This window comes from Clytia hemisphaerica, unplaced genomic scaffold (genome assembly GCF_902728285.1).
Source record: "Clytia hemisphaerica strain Z4C2 unplaced genomic scaffold, Clytia hemisphaerica genome assembly, whole genome shotgun sequence".
In the NCBI taxonomy this organism is placed as follows: domain Eukaryota; kingdom Metazoa; phylum Cnidaria; class Hydrozoa; order Leptothecata; family Clytiidae; genus Clytia; species Clytia hemisphaerica.
The window spans coordinates 681,401-697,209 of NW_027103907.1; the positions used below are offsets into that span (position 1 = coordinate 681,401).

Here is a 15,809-nt window from a genome sequence, read left to right on the forward strand (position 1 = left end):
TTGCATTAGTTGAAACTATTTCGAATCGCATTTTAACAAGGATTTTCGGCAAAATAAAGTTTTTCAAAATCAACCAAACAGTCTCTTTTTGTTCTTATAAAGTTATAAATTGATGTTTTTTGCTTCCAATGATGGTACATCAAAGAAAAGCCGCTTTGAATAGATTTATAAAAGATTTCAACGACCATTTAGATCATTACCGAGACGTTTTCTCTCCATCTATCTCAATATCTTTATTACCTCCATGATGAAACTCAAAGCAAAATAGAGCTATGAAAAATCCTTCTTCCCTGTGTACGTACGTATACTTTTATCATTTAAGTTGTCTTTTGGGCTAAAGCGATCAATCATGCTTTTGTTATCACAATCTGTTCATACAGTCATAATGCTATGTATATTTTGGTTTTATGCTGCTTCATTTTGTTGTGCACGTTTACCCACCAAAGCACTGCTGATTCAGCCAGTCGGTAGTTAAAAAAGTCACCCATCAAGCTCCTTCACCTGAAGACAGAAGAGATGAAAATAATTATAGTTAGAGTAAAATGGAATAAAAACACAACCCATTTGAATAAAAATAAGCCCGTGGAAAGAAAACATAGCCATATACTTTACAGTCAGGAATATCCCTCAATTGCGGTATACTGTCCCTGTATAAAACATGAAATTTGGTCAATTTGTTCCAAAATGACGAGGTTTTTAAGTTTTGCCTGGAAAGGCTTATGATGACGTCATCACAAAACTTTCAACCTTCATAACTTTCGATAGGAAGATTTTCAAGGCATGTTTTATACCATCAAATTTTAATATTTTCAAAAAATTAAAGTTTTTCCCAGTCACCTGATGACGTCACCTGGCAGTGGTGAGGATTGATTTATTGCCCCGCAGGGGCTTTTAGGGACCTTACGAATCGGCGACGCCGCTTTAGATGACGCCGTATGCGCCATTTTTGCTCCTTATGCGCATGCGTTCCCGGGAATCACCTTTTGCAAAAAGTCGGCCTCGTGAGGTCAACTCCATCAAAACAGTCTTTTTCACGTCGTCCTTCGAAGAAACATGGCTGAAGTAAAATCTGATGAAACTTTGACAAAAAAAACGTAAGTTTTAAGCTGAATCCATTGGAGTTTGATAATTTTCATTTAGAAAATATAATTGCTTGAAAAACTAACCAATTATTTTATATTTTTGGGCATAAATTTTCCAAATTTCAAACCAAAACAAACATAAATGCCTTTTGCCTTGATTTCTCTTGGATTTGGAAACAAATTGGATATCACTTCTTCGATTTAAATGTGCAACTTTCTGGCTATTCATATACAATCTGAAGAAGGTAAAGTGACACAAATTATTGTATATGTAAGCATTAATCAGGCATATGTTTTCACATTTTTAGCATCATGAAATGGGATGATAAGCACGATGTTTTGTTGGGGCGTGAGCTCTTATTCATGAAGCCATATAATTTCAAACCTGGTACCAGAGATAGCGGTTCAGCGTGGACAGCAGTTGCAGAAGACTTAAACAAGGTCACTGAGGTCAAGTTCGATGTGACACAGAAGTCAGTTCGAGACAGAACGAAGATCGCAATAAACAACCACAAACGAAAAATGCGTCAACAAATAGCTGAATCCGGGTCAGTGGAAAATCCAACGGAAATGGACCAGGTATGGGAGGAGATAAGCTCTGAAATGCAAGAAGCATCTGAGAAACATGAAGCCACATCCTCTAACAAGAAGAAAGAGGAAGACAAATATAAGGCTGATGCTGAAGCAATTCGTGCTACAGCCATGGAAACACATGCAGAAACAAGGAAGAGGAAAGCAGCTGACGATGGCAGCCCATCATCATCTAAAGGTAAACGCAATACTGGTACTGAGACATTTTCGTTTCTGATGGCAAAACTTGAAACCGATAAGGAAACAAAGGACAAGGAACTAGAAATGAAGAAAATGACTATGGAACGTGAACAACAGCAATTACAACTTTTAATTGAACAACAGAAACAAATACAGGCAAATCAACAACAACAAAACCAAATTTCTTTACAACTTATTCAAGCTTTATCACAAATGAACAATAAAAACCCTTCAAATAAATGAGTTGGTCCTTCTAATGACTTTACGTTGAATTTGGTGGTTCCTTTTTATGACTTTGTACGTTGAAATTGGCTGTGCTTTCTACGACTTCCATTGAAATTGGTGTTGCTTTTTATGACTTGACGTTTGGTGATGCATTTTTTATCACTCTATAATATTGAAGTTGATGTTGCTTATATGATTCTGCGTTGAAATTTGTAAGTATTTGACATTTTGAAAAAGCAGGTTATTTTTTGCCTTCTTAAAAAATCAAAATTTATTTTTAATTTTAATTTATTTATTTTTGATAAAACTATGGCAAATAAATTTTGTCTTGTTTTCTTTCGTTCTAAAGGAAAATTTGTCTCTATATACTAGAAGGAATTTGACATTGAATGACTGAAAAGAATAATTACAAGTGTATTTGCGTTCCCATTTGTTTATTTGAACTTCAAAGCTGAAAAAATTCATTCAAGTGAAGATATAAGTTGAGTATTTGTAATCAAAACTACATGAAAATAGGTGAAAGATATCAATACTTCTTAGTTCCTGTTTTGCATTCTTGTAGTCTTGTAAAGTAAATACAGTATAAACCCATGCAATTAAATTAACAGTTAATATTTATTTTTGTTTTTAAACAACATTGTTTTTATGCTTGTAAATAAAACACAACTATTTTAAAATATAATATACATTGCATATTTCATTACTGAAAATAATCCCATACAGTAGGTGGATCTATCCTGAAATATGAGGAAGATTGGGAGCCATACATGCATGTTCTAGCATTTGTCAAAAGAGTGCAAACTATATACATTTTTCCAATAGGGGAAAGTCCGATCTTTAAATTTCGCTTGAAGTCCATAAATTTAAAATAGTTCGTAATTTCACCAAACACCCATTCGACCCCAATTCTGCATTTGCTCATAGCAGTGTTATAATCTTTTTGATCTTGAGTAAGTTGTAACCCTTGAAAAGGTTTTTGTAGTTCTGGTCTCAAAGGATAAGCCAAGTCTCCATAGATGCAAAGTGGGATTTGATTATTTCTTCTACAAATTTGTCTCAAACGAGGTAATACGTTCGAATCAGCCAGCATTCCACTATCATGCCTCCTTCCCTCAATAGGTCCAAATAGATTTGCTACCAAGCCATTAGGGGCAGCAATCGATTGAAATTTCAGGGCATGAACACGTTTGTGTCCATTGTAAACAACTCTTTGTAATTGATTTGGTCTACATATAGGCCTGACTGTTCCGTCAACAAAACCCCAGCAATTATCTAACGGTGCACCAGCCTGATGTATAGCATTTGCAAAGTTTTGTAAATTAGCAGGAGAAAGCCATTGCTGATTGAAATCCGATAGTTTTTGATGATGCATGTTATAAACGAAGTTTGTAATGTCTCCTGTTATCATACATAATTGAGGCTCCGATCTGCCAAATCTAGGGACCATGTCACCAAATCTAATTGGATAAGAGAATCTTTTTAAAAGTATACATAAAGCTTCGATTCCATCGACATGAAGTCTATTTCTGCAGATGAAAGTATCAGGGATTTGTAAAGCTTCTTTGAGCATATAAATATCATTTTTGAAAAATCTGAAATCTGCTTTGCTTTGGTCGTCTGTCAATTTGTCAAGATCAAAACCTTCATAAATCCAATATGGAAAGTCTGGATTCTTTGAACGGTTGATATCGTACAATGCAGCAAATTCAAAATCATCAATCATGTCAAAGGCATAACTTAGCACCAGAGCATTTCTCACATCTCTCAAAGCTGGCATTCTGCAAACATTGACTTGATTTTCCTGGAAATGGTTAAAAACTTGTGTTTTTCTTGGAATGAGTATTTTGGATGTTTTCTACGAAAACCTTTCTAAAAATGTAAACAAATATGGCGCATTATAATGGCGGGCTTTTTTTATCGCGGGAAAATAGAAGTCCTCGATGAAAAATTCGTAGGGAGATATAAAAGGAAGACGTTGTTAAAAGGACGCCGCTCGAAACCTTTGGTTCTCGCGACGTCTTCTATAGCGGCGTCGTCGATTCGTAAGGTCCCTCGGACTTGCTCGCCAGAAAAATATTCATGATTCATGTTCATGTTGTTTCTTCCGATTCTGAGCGGGCCGCCGTGGTTAAAAAATGTTCGCGCGCGATATCTCTTTTGTTGCTACTTGTATTGATTTCCTAGCTATGCACGGACAGAGAAGGTAGGTTTTCCTAGCTATTCCATCCACGATGGTTGAAATTTGACATTGACTTGCATTTTGTTTTGTAGCTAGCTGTGCTTTTTTGCTGAACAAGAAAACAGAAAAAGGTATAAATATTCAAATATCTATGAAAATGTCTAAGAAAAATCATGATGAGCCTTCTTCGGAAGGAATATCTCAGAAATTTATTGAGCCTTCTTCAGTTTCTGATGAAGGAATTTCTCAGAAAATTATTGATGAGCTTTCTTCAGAGGAAGAACAGATAGATCAGGAGAGGTACGTGTACAAAAATGATAGAGGTAATAGAGACTTACATTTTATGAATTTGTGTAGACACCAAGATTCAGTGTATACATGTGCAGTAGACTCATTTTTGGAAATAGCATATACTACGTTTGGCCCATACATTGCTGAAATTGAGACACAGAAGAGCTTATTCTTTGATTTGTTAACAAATTGTTTGAAGTCATACAGTATCATTTTCAGTACAGTCAAGTATCAATATTTGAGGTATTACGAAAATCGCTACTTTTTGCCGTAATCGCTTTCGTTTTTAACATAAGGTCTTAGCAACGGGTACCGCGGGCATAGTTACGGGGCATTGAGAAAAAATCCTGACATAGAATTTCAAAAAGATTCACCCTATCATATTCTACATTACAAAATACACTTGTTCTATGTTGGGTTTTTTTCTCGGTGTTTTGTAGGCTTAATTATCGTCATGCAAAGTAAATAAAACCCCCTGGAAATCTTTAGGTTTGGATAAGCAAAATACTTACATACTATTGTTTACTTTTCAGGTATTCATCCAATTAGAATTCACGCTCAGAAACTTTCAACCAATCAAAATTCAACCGTGACGCGGGAAATGATCCAATCAGAATCCCGAAGCTAAAGACTACAGCCAATCAGATCATCCAATTGGAATCGCGAAACACGAAAGCGAAAGTGAAAGTAAAGGCGGAAATATATTCTTTTTTCTACGTGATTTGCATATATTTAGAACAGAAAGAAACGCCAATTTGTCAAAGATTTGTTTAAAGCCACCTTATTTTTTGTTGAGTATTGCCTAAATTTATCGAAAAAATATGCTTTTCAACATTAATCTTAAAATCTCTTTTATTGTTAAGTATCCCCGGGGCGCTCAACGCCGAAAGAAAAATAAGCGGGCGGAACCGCCCTCGCAGTTTAATCCCGGGATTGAAAAAACCTGGAGAAAACCTTTTCCGTACATATAATGTAGCTAAGGAATTTTAAAACACGGCATTTAAAGTGAAACAAGATGGCGGAGAAGTAGTGATTGGAGGTTTTTGTAATTAGACAGCATGACAAAGGTTTGTTATATTTTAGCATAACAAAGACAAACTCAGGAGGTAAGGTAAATTGCGTTTTGACTGCTTTTAACTGTTTTTCTAATAAAGAATATCTTCAAACTTGACTTCACTGATTTTGAATGCAGACATCACAGACAATAGAGAAAATGAAGAAAACTTGTCTATTATTCGTCAGCCTGTTTGGGACTTCTTAATTGCAAATTGCACATCTTTTGAAAAACGTGATTGCGATGCTGAGTTTTCTCAGATTTTTTCAGGAAGTATTGTTCGTAATTTTTCAGAGCAAGAGAAAGCTTTATTTGAGACACGTTACAGAATGGAGGGATCATGCCCTAACTGTGGTGAAGAATTAATTCGTCAATGTAGTATATTTTTGAATTACATTTCAGAATTAAACTTAAATCTTTTAGATGACTTTTATAATTGGCAAAATCTTTTAAACCCAGTTATGATTGATAAATCAATAATGTGCAGTAGTTGTGGGAATATTTCTCACGATACATCGCTAGTGTCATTTGTTGCACCTACAATCTACCTTGTAGAATTTGGAGGTGATTATGATATAGAATTTGGACAGAATTTGGTTTTAAATGATCAAAACTATGTGCTGAGAGGTCTTGTTAGACATAAAGGAGCCCACTTTTCATGTGCTGTATTAGATGATAACAATTGGATCTATATTGATGATTTACATGAAAAAACATTTTGTTGCGAAAGCTTGCGTCAACTTTATGAGATTCAAAAAGATGGATGGTTTTTTTGCATTTACATAAAGGAAAACATTTCTGATCAAACTAATTTTGTACATTTTGAGATAGCTAGCACTTTGAGGAAAAGAAAGATGGGCAAAGATGATTTAAAGGACTATCCATTAAGAAGCAAAAGCAAAAAAATTGAGGAAGATAAAGCTGAGATCGATAAAAGATATTATGCAAATAATAAGGAACATATTAATTTGAAAAGGAAGAATTATTACAAAAACAACTGTGACGATAAAAAAAACTATTATGAAAAGACAAAAGACAAGCGTAAGGAATATTTAGCCAAAACAAAAGATTTGCAAAAACAAAAGCGTCAGGAATATTTCGCCAAAACTAAAGATTTGCGTAAAGAAAAACAAAAAGAATATTATGAGAAGAATAAAGATAAAATAAAGGCTCAGCGTGAGCGTAATCATGATAAAACAAAAGATTTGCGTAAAGAAAAACAAAAAGAATATTATGAGAAGAATAAAGAAAAAATAAAGGCTCAGCAGCGTGAACGTAATCATGATAAAACAAAAGATTTGCGTAAAGAGAAACAAAAAGAATATTATGAGAAACAAAAAGAATATTATGAGAAGAATAAAGAGAAAATAAAGGCTCAGCAGCGTGAACGTAATCATGCTAAAAAAAGGCAAAATACAGAAAAGAATGGCGACTTTTTGGGTGATAAATTTCACAAAAAATTAGAAATGACTATTTTTCAGTGCAACACTTGTAAGGAAGGCTGGCCACTTTGTAAGACTCCAAATGATAAAAGTAATTATGAATGCGTACGATGTAAAAGAGATAAAACTCGGCCAAAGAAATTTAGTATTGAAAATGATATGATTCCAAGTAAAGTTCCACTGGAACTGCAAGGTTTAACACAGGTTGAAGAAATGCTTATTGCTAGAGCATTTCCTATTATTCAAGTTTATACTAAGCCAAATGGAGGGCAAAAAGCTTATAAAGGACATGTTCTAACTTTACCGCATGATGTTCAGCACATTGCTAATGTTTTGCCAAGATATCCCAGTGATATACCAGTTATCGTTTTTAAAATTGACGGGAAAGATAACAGATCAAGAGACCTAAGAGTGCGGAGACAAAAAGTTCTTGATGCATTAGTGTGGCTAACGGGAAAGAATAGTATGGGGGAACCAAATAACCCAAGGTACCAAAATGTGACTATTGATAGAAGTAGATTTGATAAATTGCCTGAAGATGATTATTTGCAAATGCCAATGAATGTAGACTTCAATCAAGAAGAGGTTGAAGATGATGATTTAGATAATGAGGGAATTCTTCCTGATTTTGGTCCAAATTCTGAGGATAGTGAAGAAAAAACTTATGATTGCAATACTGAAATGGGGAGTTTTATTCCAATTAAAGTAAAAACTAAGAAAGAAAAAGATATAATTAATGATTCAATTTTGAATCCAGAATCTGTTAAGATAGGCAACGAGCCTTTAAATGAGTTCACTACAGAGTATTTGGCTACTTTAGCTTTTCCAACACTTTTCCCAGATGGTAAAGGAGATCCAACCAATTCAAGCATCAGAAGGTCTATTGCTAAAAGTGATACAGAATCTTTTTCTGAAAAGATTAAACATTTGATAAAATTTGCTGAAATGATAGATGGGAAATGGGTATACAGATTTGCAGCCCATCCTCGATTTGGGTTTTGGGCTTACAATATGCTTTATCGTAGACGTCTGTTGGGACAAGGAAGTTTTTACTTGAAGCAAAATCCAGGAGAAGCTAATTTGACAATTAATGAATTACAGGATATGGTTAGAGAAGGTAGTCATGCTACAATCATGAAAAAGCTAATGAGATATGCGAAGAATGTAACAGGTACAAATGCGTACTGGAATCAGGCTAAAGAAGAATTAAAAGCTACAATTAGTCAGGTTGGTTCTCCAACAATTTTTTGGACTCTGTCATGTGCTGAATTCCATTGGCCAGAATATCATGCATTATTTTCAAATGATAATGATAGCTCAAGTGATACATTGCGAGAAAATATTATTAATAATCCTCATTTGATAGACTGGTTTTTTACTGTCAGAGTTGAAAACTTTGTTAAACTTTGGCTTTATGAGACTTTAGGTGCTGAATGGCACTGGTACAGATTTGAATATGCTGTTATGAGAGGCTCTATCCACTGTCATGGGGTAGCAAAACTTAAAAATGACCCAGGATTGTGCTCTCTTACTCAAAAGGCTTTAGAAGGACATATAGCTGAGAAAGAATTACTAGATTCTGAATTTGAGGATAATGTCAGAGTTGAGCTTGAAACTAAAGTCAATGAAGGAAAAGCAGCAGAAAGGGAAGTTACTGAATATGTTGATTCTATTGTGACAGCTTGTAACCCCTGTACTCCTGAAGAAGGCTGGGTAAAACCGAAAGTGCACCCATGCAAAAAAAAAGTTGAAGACATTGATGAAAATGAGCTTGACGATGATTATGCAAATTTAGTAAATAGTGTTCAGAGGCATACTAAGTGCAGTACAGCCTATTGCTTACGTAAAAAGAATGATGATGAACAATATTGTAGATTCAATTTTCCTTTTGAGGATTGCAATGAAACTTATATTGAATTTGAAGAATTGAATTCAAAGAAATATGGTAAGCAGTACAGACCAAAAATTGTATTAAAAAGAAACGACTCAAGAGTAAACAGGCATCAGAGATTGCAATTGCAATCATGGAGAGCTAATTGCGATATACAACCAATTATAGATTACAATGCATGTTTAGAATATCTTGCTAAGTATGCCTCAAAGGCAGAAAAAATATCAGATGTTGCTCGAGACGCTTTTGTTTCTGTTGTTGAGAATTTAAAAGGAACTGAACAAATGAGATCTGTTATTCAGAAATTAATGATTAGAGCTGTCGGGGAAAGAGATTTTAGTATACAAGAGGTAATGCACCATATATTATCATTAAAACTGGTCAGTTCATCTTTTCAAGTTGTTAATGTTTCGGTTGACGGATCTCGAAAGGTTGAAATCAATAATGAGGATGTCCTTACTGAAGCTTCAACTGTTGATAATTATGCTAACAGAGCTAACCTTGAAGGATGTGATGCATTCGTTTTAGATAGCAATTTTATGCAATTTGTTTCAAACTATTCAGTGCAAAAAGATGTTTTGAAAAAACGTAAGAAGCCAGTTATTGTTAGAGCCTTCCCAACACCATCATTTGATCCAAAAGGACCTAATTTTTATGTATTTTGCAAATACCAACTGCTAAAATACAAACCATGGAGGACCAGGATTAGTGATGCTTGGGATGGTTTAAGTGAGAATGATACTGATATGTTTTGCCAAAAATGGAATGAGTTTTTGCAAACTGATTTAGGTCAAAGTGTTGTCCCTAATTGGAGAAGAGAATTTAATAATGCTGAATTATATTTTGAAAGGTCAGAAACTGATGAGTTTGAAGAGAATGTTGAAGGGGAACGTGAAGAATGGATGCACTTAGCTGATTTATGTGCGAATAACAACGAAATTAATCAAGATGAGCCATCTCATAACGATTTAGAATATTGGCAGTCTTGTAGAAATAATTACACTGAAGAGCAGATTGGAAATATGGTTTCTTGGCTTGACAAAAGAAAAGCCGAAATGTCTGAGAACCCAGTTGAACAAGTGTTTGAACTAAAAGTAGACTCCCTTAATGAGTCGCAAAGAAAAGCATTTGATATATTATTAGATCATGATATGAATCAGAGAGATCAGCTATTCATGATGATTACCGGGTTAGCAGGGAGTGGAAAAAGTTACTTAATTAATAACATTAGAGCTTTACTGAAAGAGAAATGTATTGTATCAGCCTACTTTGGAATAGCTGCATTTAATATTAATGGTAAGACTTTGCATTCTTTATTGAATCTTCCAATAAGAGGAAAAAACCGAAACGATTTGAAGGGTCCTGCACTCTTACGACTACAAGAAAGACTCAGATATATTAGACTTAGATATATGATTATTGATGAGTATTCTGTTGTTGGTCAAAATATGCTAGGATGGATAGATAAACGGTGTAGACAAGGAACAGGTGAATCAGACAAAGCTTTTGGTGGAATATCTATAATCTTGGTAGGAGACATTGCTCAATTACCCCCTGTTGGAGATGAAGTATTGTATCATAAGAAACCTAGAAGTGAAATTGGTACATTGGGTTTTTGCATGTATAGAAGGTTTACGACTGTGATAAAGCTTACAGTAAATGAAAGATCTAAAGGTGATGATTTTGAGCAGGAAAAATTCAAAGCTGCCTTATTTAGATTAAGAAACGGTGATTCAACTGAGGAAGATTGGCAGATGTTCTTATCTAGGACACCTGCCAATTTGACTAATAATTTAAATTTAAAAGACTTTGTGAAATTATCTTTTTCAAATGAGAAAGTTGCTTCCGATAACCATGAAGCATTGATGAGCTTAAATGTCCCAGTGGCACAAATTAATGCAAGACACAGTAATAAAGAATCAGCTAAACTTTCTTCAGACGACATGGGTGGATTAGAACCTAAGGTATTTTTAAGCATCGGTGCAAGAGTAATGTTGACTAGAAACCTTTGGACAGACCAAGGACTTTGTAATGGGTCAATGGGAATAGTTAAAGATATTATTTATCAAGAAGGAGATTCTCCTCCAAATCTACCTATAGCTGTTATTGTTCAATTTGACTCTTTTTATAAAGGACCAAGTATATGCGAAGACCAGCCTCGCTGTGTTCCGATTATTCCTTTAACAAATTCTTCAGACCTTCGCGGTACATCGCATGAGCGACAACAGCTACCTTTGAGATTGTCTTGGGCAATAACTATTCACAAGTCTCAAGGATTAACTTTGAATAAAGCATGGATTGATTTAGGAAATACAGAAAGATTTATTGGTTTAGCGTATGTTGGGATCTCAAGAGTGAGAAAGCTAAAAGATATGATAATCGAGCCAATGACATTAGAGCGATTACAAGATATTAAGAAAAGGAAAAATTTTAAATTTAGAGAATTAGAAGAACAGAAAATTAACGGTTTGGCACTAGAAACTGAGGCGAGATTGATTTGATAAGGGTGTACATTGATGAGAACCAAACGTTTTTAATGACTGGGTGGGTGGTAATACATTTTCAAAATTGTAAATAATGATTTTTTTCTATTTAAAGCTCGATTTGAAATACATGTCACAAACACAATTCAATGATGCTTCTACATGACACTTCCTAAAGGTAAGAGTGTTATTTTAGTTGTCGTGAGTGTTTTTTCAGTGTAACAGTATAATTTGTAGAGTTATGTCTTATGTTATAGTGGTACTACTTTTTTCACGTTACATGGCAACAGAAGTCGCCCAAAGCTACACCTCTCAAATTTTGAGCCTTTTTAGGTGAAGAACCAGAATCAATCAAAACATCCCTTTGAACAGGCTTAATCTAGCAGAAAGATTTATAGTGACATAATGGCTCATTTTTAACAATTTTAAATGATTTGATTTTTTTCTCCGTTTTTAGGTCATTTTCTAGCTTATCAACAAAACGAGAAAATGATTTCAATAATCAACCTTCGTATCGTTATTTCACAATTTGACCTCTAGTATGTTCCGTCAATTCGATGCTATTTGTTCAACCATTTTCCTTGATGTTCCTGATGCGTGTATTAATTCAGATCAGTTATTTATATCGACTACATGATAACAAGTACAACGGGTTATGAATAATTTACATTCAACAAATAAACCTTAACGTTATCAATTCACAGCAGTTATATATTAACTACATGAATGCTGTATTTCTATCTACAACATATTACGAATAGGTTAGATTCAACAAAACCTAAACGTTATAAATGTTGTTGACTTCGGATATACACAAAGATGCTGATACAATGATGCTTATTTCCCTGATAGTAGACTGGTGTTTTTGGTCTTTAACTATTTTAAATGTCATACCACACAACGTGGTAGTTGGAAATTGAATTGTGTTGAGACGGACTTATCAATATTTTAAAGCAGGAAGCATATTTTTATAGAGACTTCTTTCCATTTTAAACGATAATATTTTAACACGAAAAATACTAATTTTAATACAATACATGCCTACTCTTACGTTCCAAATAAACGCCCCCCCTTGTTTATTTTTCGAAAATTTTCCAACCCCCCGGACCTTATTAGGACCCCCCCCCCCCCCGTTTATCAATCTCTAAGAATAGTTTCAGCTGTCAAAGAGAAGGCCCCTTATTTTGCTCTAAATAGCCTGATTTTATTTTCAATGATTAATTATTCCAAAGTAATCTTGAGGTTGAGTCAGAATATACTCCTCAGTTGTCACGTCCTACTGCCGGACTTTAAGGATGACAGCCAAGAAAAGGACTTTACATCTAATTTCAACTTTAGAACATAATGTTGTTTTAAAAGGCTTTTATCGTCGTAACTAAATGTTACTTATCAAATTATAATGGCTGGCAATAAATGTTTAACTCCGGCGGTTTCGGGGCATTTATAGCTTCAGCTAACTGCTAGTTTGATTATTTTCAGTGGGGACAAAAATGACAGGATAATTTTCCATCGGGGACGATATTTTGGCCAATATTTCCAGTGGGAAGGGTTCCTAGTGGGTCTGTGAGAAGGGAATGTTTAATAGGTTAGGTAGAGATCATATGAAAATTAGGTTTAAAGCCCTAGGTAAATGACCGACCATACGTGCAGCCTTTAAGGGTCTTTTTTTCAAGCTTCACAAAGGAAACTGTAAAGGTCGAAATGAGGAAAGATGAGAAAAGCTGCTCTCTTAGGGTGTTTTGATAACGTTTGTATAAATTATTCTAATTCTTCTTAAATCATAGTATAAGAAAGCCGCGGCTGGAATGATAAAATCTGAATTTCTGTTATTCTATCTCTGTCGTATTTGATGACTATTTGTTGATCAAGAAATCAGTAATGTAGCATCTTTAATGGTAAATTTTATTGGTTTGTCGTTAATACTTACTTCTCAGTGCGTTTTACACAGTGACCAAGTTCTGTGACATTTCTTCACTTGTTCCCTTTCCAAAGAACTCCTCCAAAATGTTTGGGAAAAAAGTGAGTGAAGTCAACTTATCTTTAATTTCAATCTGAGCATCTATAGAGTACACAAGTTGACATTTTTTTCAAGCTCAAATTTAGAGGGCAATGATCACAACGAACACTAGCTGCGCCATTTTTAGGTTCTGGCAACTTTTTCTTGCAAAATATGTTACGACATTAGCGATATTCGTTGAGTTTGGTTCACATAATATCTGGGCAACAAATTTTTGATATTTCAGTCGTCACTTTATCCCAAGTTATCTTAAGTTTGGTGTCTGCCATAGTAACTTCAGTATCATAAAGTGTTTGTAATTTTGCTTGTCCTTTGTGATAGATGAGAGTAAGTTTTGAAAAATTATAGGGTTTACGTGTTCAAGTCCATTGATTAATTCGTCTCCCCATACTACAAGTGGCAAGGAGTTTTCTTGAGCATCTGAAAATTCAGCATCTCTAACACTTTTTGGCCCATTTCTTGTGTTGGCAAGATGCTTAGCCTCTTTCCACATGATTTGTCCTTGCATCTGGAATGAGCCACTTGACTGTATTATAATTACTTCGTTGACTGTAATTGGTGTAGTTTGAGGATTAAAACTCAGTTGACAAGCCGGTTCCAAGGAGGATGATCTATTAAAAAATACCACTGACCTTTTCGGTGAAACCATGGAACATTTTGCTGGACTGGAAGTTTTGAATTCTTCAAATCGGTCTCTCAATTTCACATCCATCACACTACACGCAGTTTGACAAGCTCGTGCTTAGACTTAAACATATCAACATCAAAGTAATCATTTTTCTTGTGTATAATCTGGCCAACATTTACAACATAACCAGTGATAGCTTAAAAAAAAGTTATGTTTTTAAGCCAAAAAATCAATGCGGGCAAGATACCAGAAGCGAAGAAGTCTGAATAATAGTAGTATGTAGTATGTAGTATCTTGAGAATTCTGAATATCTTTAGTTTTAATGAGCCAATGATTATCTGTATTTTTCGTTTCTAAGGTTAGGATTTTCACAGATTTAAAACCGAAGTAATAATATATACCTTTTCAAATATCTCAGCTTTTCTATCATTCTTCCCTGCTCCGAAGCTCGGATCACCACCTTTACACATATCAATCACCTTTTTGGTTTATCTGGCACCCAGATGGTGAAATTTTCATCCGACACACTAAAGCTCTGAAGGTCGGGAAAATTTTCAACATCTGGAAGGTTTACATTACGGAATTTTGCAGCGGGGGGTCTGGTAACCCATCCCTCGTTTTCGGGGATTGGCGGGTCCAACCGAAATATTTATAGGTTTACGCACAAGGGCTGTTGAACCCGACTGAGGGAGCGGCAATTCAAAGGCCAACTATCATTCCTTTCCAATGGGAAATTGGCCCGCTCCTTTAGAGCTTTAGAGCTTAAGCGTGGGCGGCCACCAATCCGCCATCGGAATATCAAATAATGTGAAGCGAATAGCAAACATTAAGACCCGAAAGCCTCGCTAAATTCGCGCGCGAACGACACTACTGGGGAATATTTTTGTCATTCAGGTAAAGCTGATCCGCCGTTGTTGTCTTTTCCTGAATAAATTTTTACAGAACATTCGCCTTTCACGAAGCTAAGAGGCCCCCTCGTGCCGGGGGGCAAAAATTCGATGAAAACAATGAAAGATTGGCTTAAGGTTATATTCTTTTACTTTATAAGAGGCTTGAAGATATGATGACATACGTAACAATGAATGGGAAGTAAAATTTTCAGATTGTTTAAAACATTTCCCTTAATGGTTGACCTCTCTCAACCTTTCAGATGCTCTGACTATAAAAGGCGAACTGGAAGCGTTAAGATGTCACAACAAATATTGTACACATTCGACAGCACAAGATGTGTTAGAAATACGTCTTACTTTGGTCGTGTTCAGACCAAGGTTTAAAGTAATTAAGTCTACATGTTTCTTTTATATTCCTTTTGTATTTAGCTGCACACTCCTCATTAGTTAAACCAAAGTTTAAAAAGGACTCACCCTCTGGTTTAAAAATAAATGATTTTACGATATTATCAATGTTTTCTGAATAGACGAAATCAGAATTTGCAAGTGAAAAGCATGCTCCTTTTGTAAATTATGAAAGGAGAACGTGAAATTTATGGGCGCGTTCACACTGAAAAGTTTACTTAATTAAATCTATCAAAGTTAAACAAAGAGATTTATGATGGATGAATACACTGGTTTATTACAGTTCTTTGTAGGTTCACGAGATCTACTATAACACGGTAATTGATTTTGCTTAAGGCTTCTCATTGGTTGATTTTTTATTGAGAGTTTCGATTTCACCTGTGATTGGTTGATATTGGTATCCATACATCACTTGAAATCCGCCAACATATTTGTTCTAATGGTTTTACTC

At 34.9% G+C, this 15,809-nt stretch overlaps 3 protein-coding genes across 4 annotated transcripts; 2 read left to right on the top strand and 1 right to left on the bottom strand.

Annotated features, from left to right (window-relative positions):
- The first annotated feature begins 1,043 nt into the window (after positions 1-1,043).
- Positions 1,044-2,312, top strand: LOC136809094 (putative uncharacterized protein DDB_G0274435). Its single transcript, XM_067065672.1, has 2 exons — positions 1,044-1,094; positions 1,391-2,312. Exons 1-2 carry the CDS (start codon positions 1,054-1,056, stop codon positions 2,094-2,096), a joined length of 747 nt encoding a protein of 248 aa, XP_066921773.1. The 5' UTR covers positions 1,044-1,053; the 3' UTR covers positions 2,097-2,312.
- Positions 2,313-2,733: 421 nt separating this feature from the next.
- LOC136809095 (uncharacterized) lies at positions 2,734-3,787 on the bottom strand. The gene has a single exon (XM_067065673.1). It carries the CDS (start codon positions 3,646-3,648, stop codon positions 2,779-2,781), a length of 870 nt encoding a protein of 289 aa, XP_066921774.1. The 5' UTR covers positions 3,649-3,787; the 3' UTR covers positions 2,734-2,778.
- A 1,687-nt stretch (positions 3,788-5,474) lies between these two features.
- On the top strand, positions 5,475-12,454 carry LOC136809054 (uncharacterized). Of its 2 annotated transcripts, XM_067065629.1 has the most exons (3): positions 5,475-10,231; positions 11,534-11,596; positions 11,876-12,454. In XM_067065629.1, exons 1-2 carry the CDS (start codon positions 5,932-5,934, stop codon positions 11,569-11,571), a joined length of 4,338 nt encoding a protein of 1,445 aa, XP_066921730.1. In that variant the 5' UTR covers positions 5,475-5,931; the 3' UTR covers positions 11,572-11,596; positions 11,876-12,454. The 2 variants fall into 2 exon arrangements, with proteins under 2 accessions (XP_066921730.1, XP_066921729.1); XM_067065628.1 differs by having other exon boundaries at positions 5,475-11,596.
- The last annotated feature ends 3,355 nt before the right edge of the window (positions 12,455-15,809 follow it).

Excerpts from the sequence above, each read along its gene's own strand:
- LOC136809094 (XM_067065672.1), top strand. The coding sequence starts at position 1,054 with ATGGCTGAAGTAAAATCTGATGAAACTTTGACAAAAAAAAC. Across the intron at positions 1,095-1,390 it reads GAAACTTTGACAAAAAAAAC|CATCATGAAATGGGATGATA; the intron begins GTAAGTTTTAAG and ends TCACATTTTTAG.
- LOC136809095 (XM_067065673.1), bottom strand. The coding sequence starts at position 3,648 with ATGCTCAAAGAAGCTTTACAAATCCCTGATACTTTCATCTGCAGAAAT.
- LOC136809054 (XM_067065628.1), top strand. The coding sequence starts at position 5,932 with ATGGAGGGATCATGCCCTAACTGTGGTGAAGAATTAATTCGTCAATGT.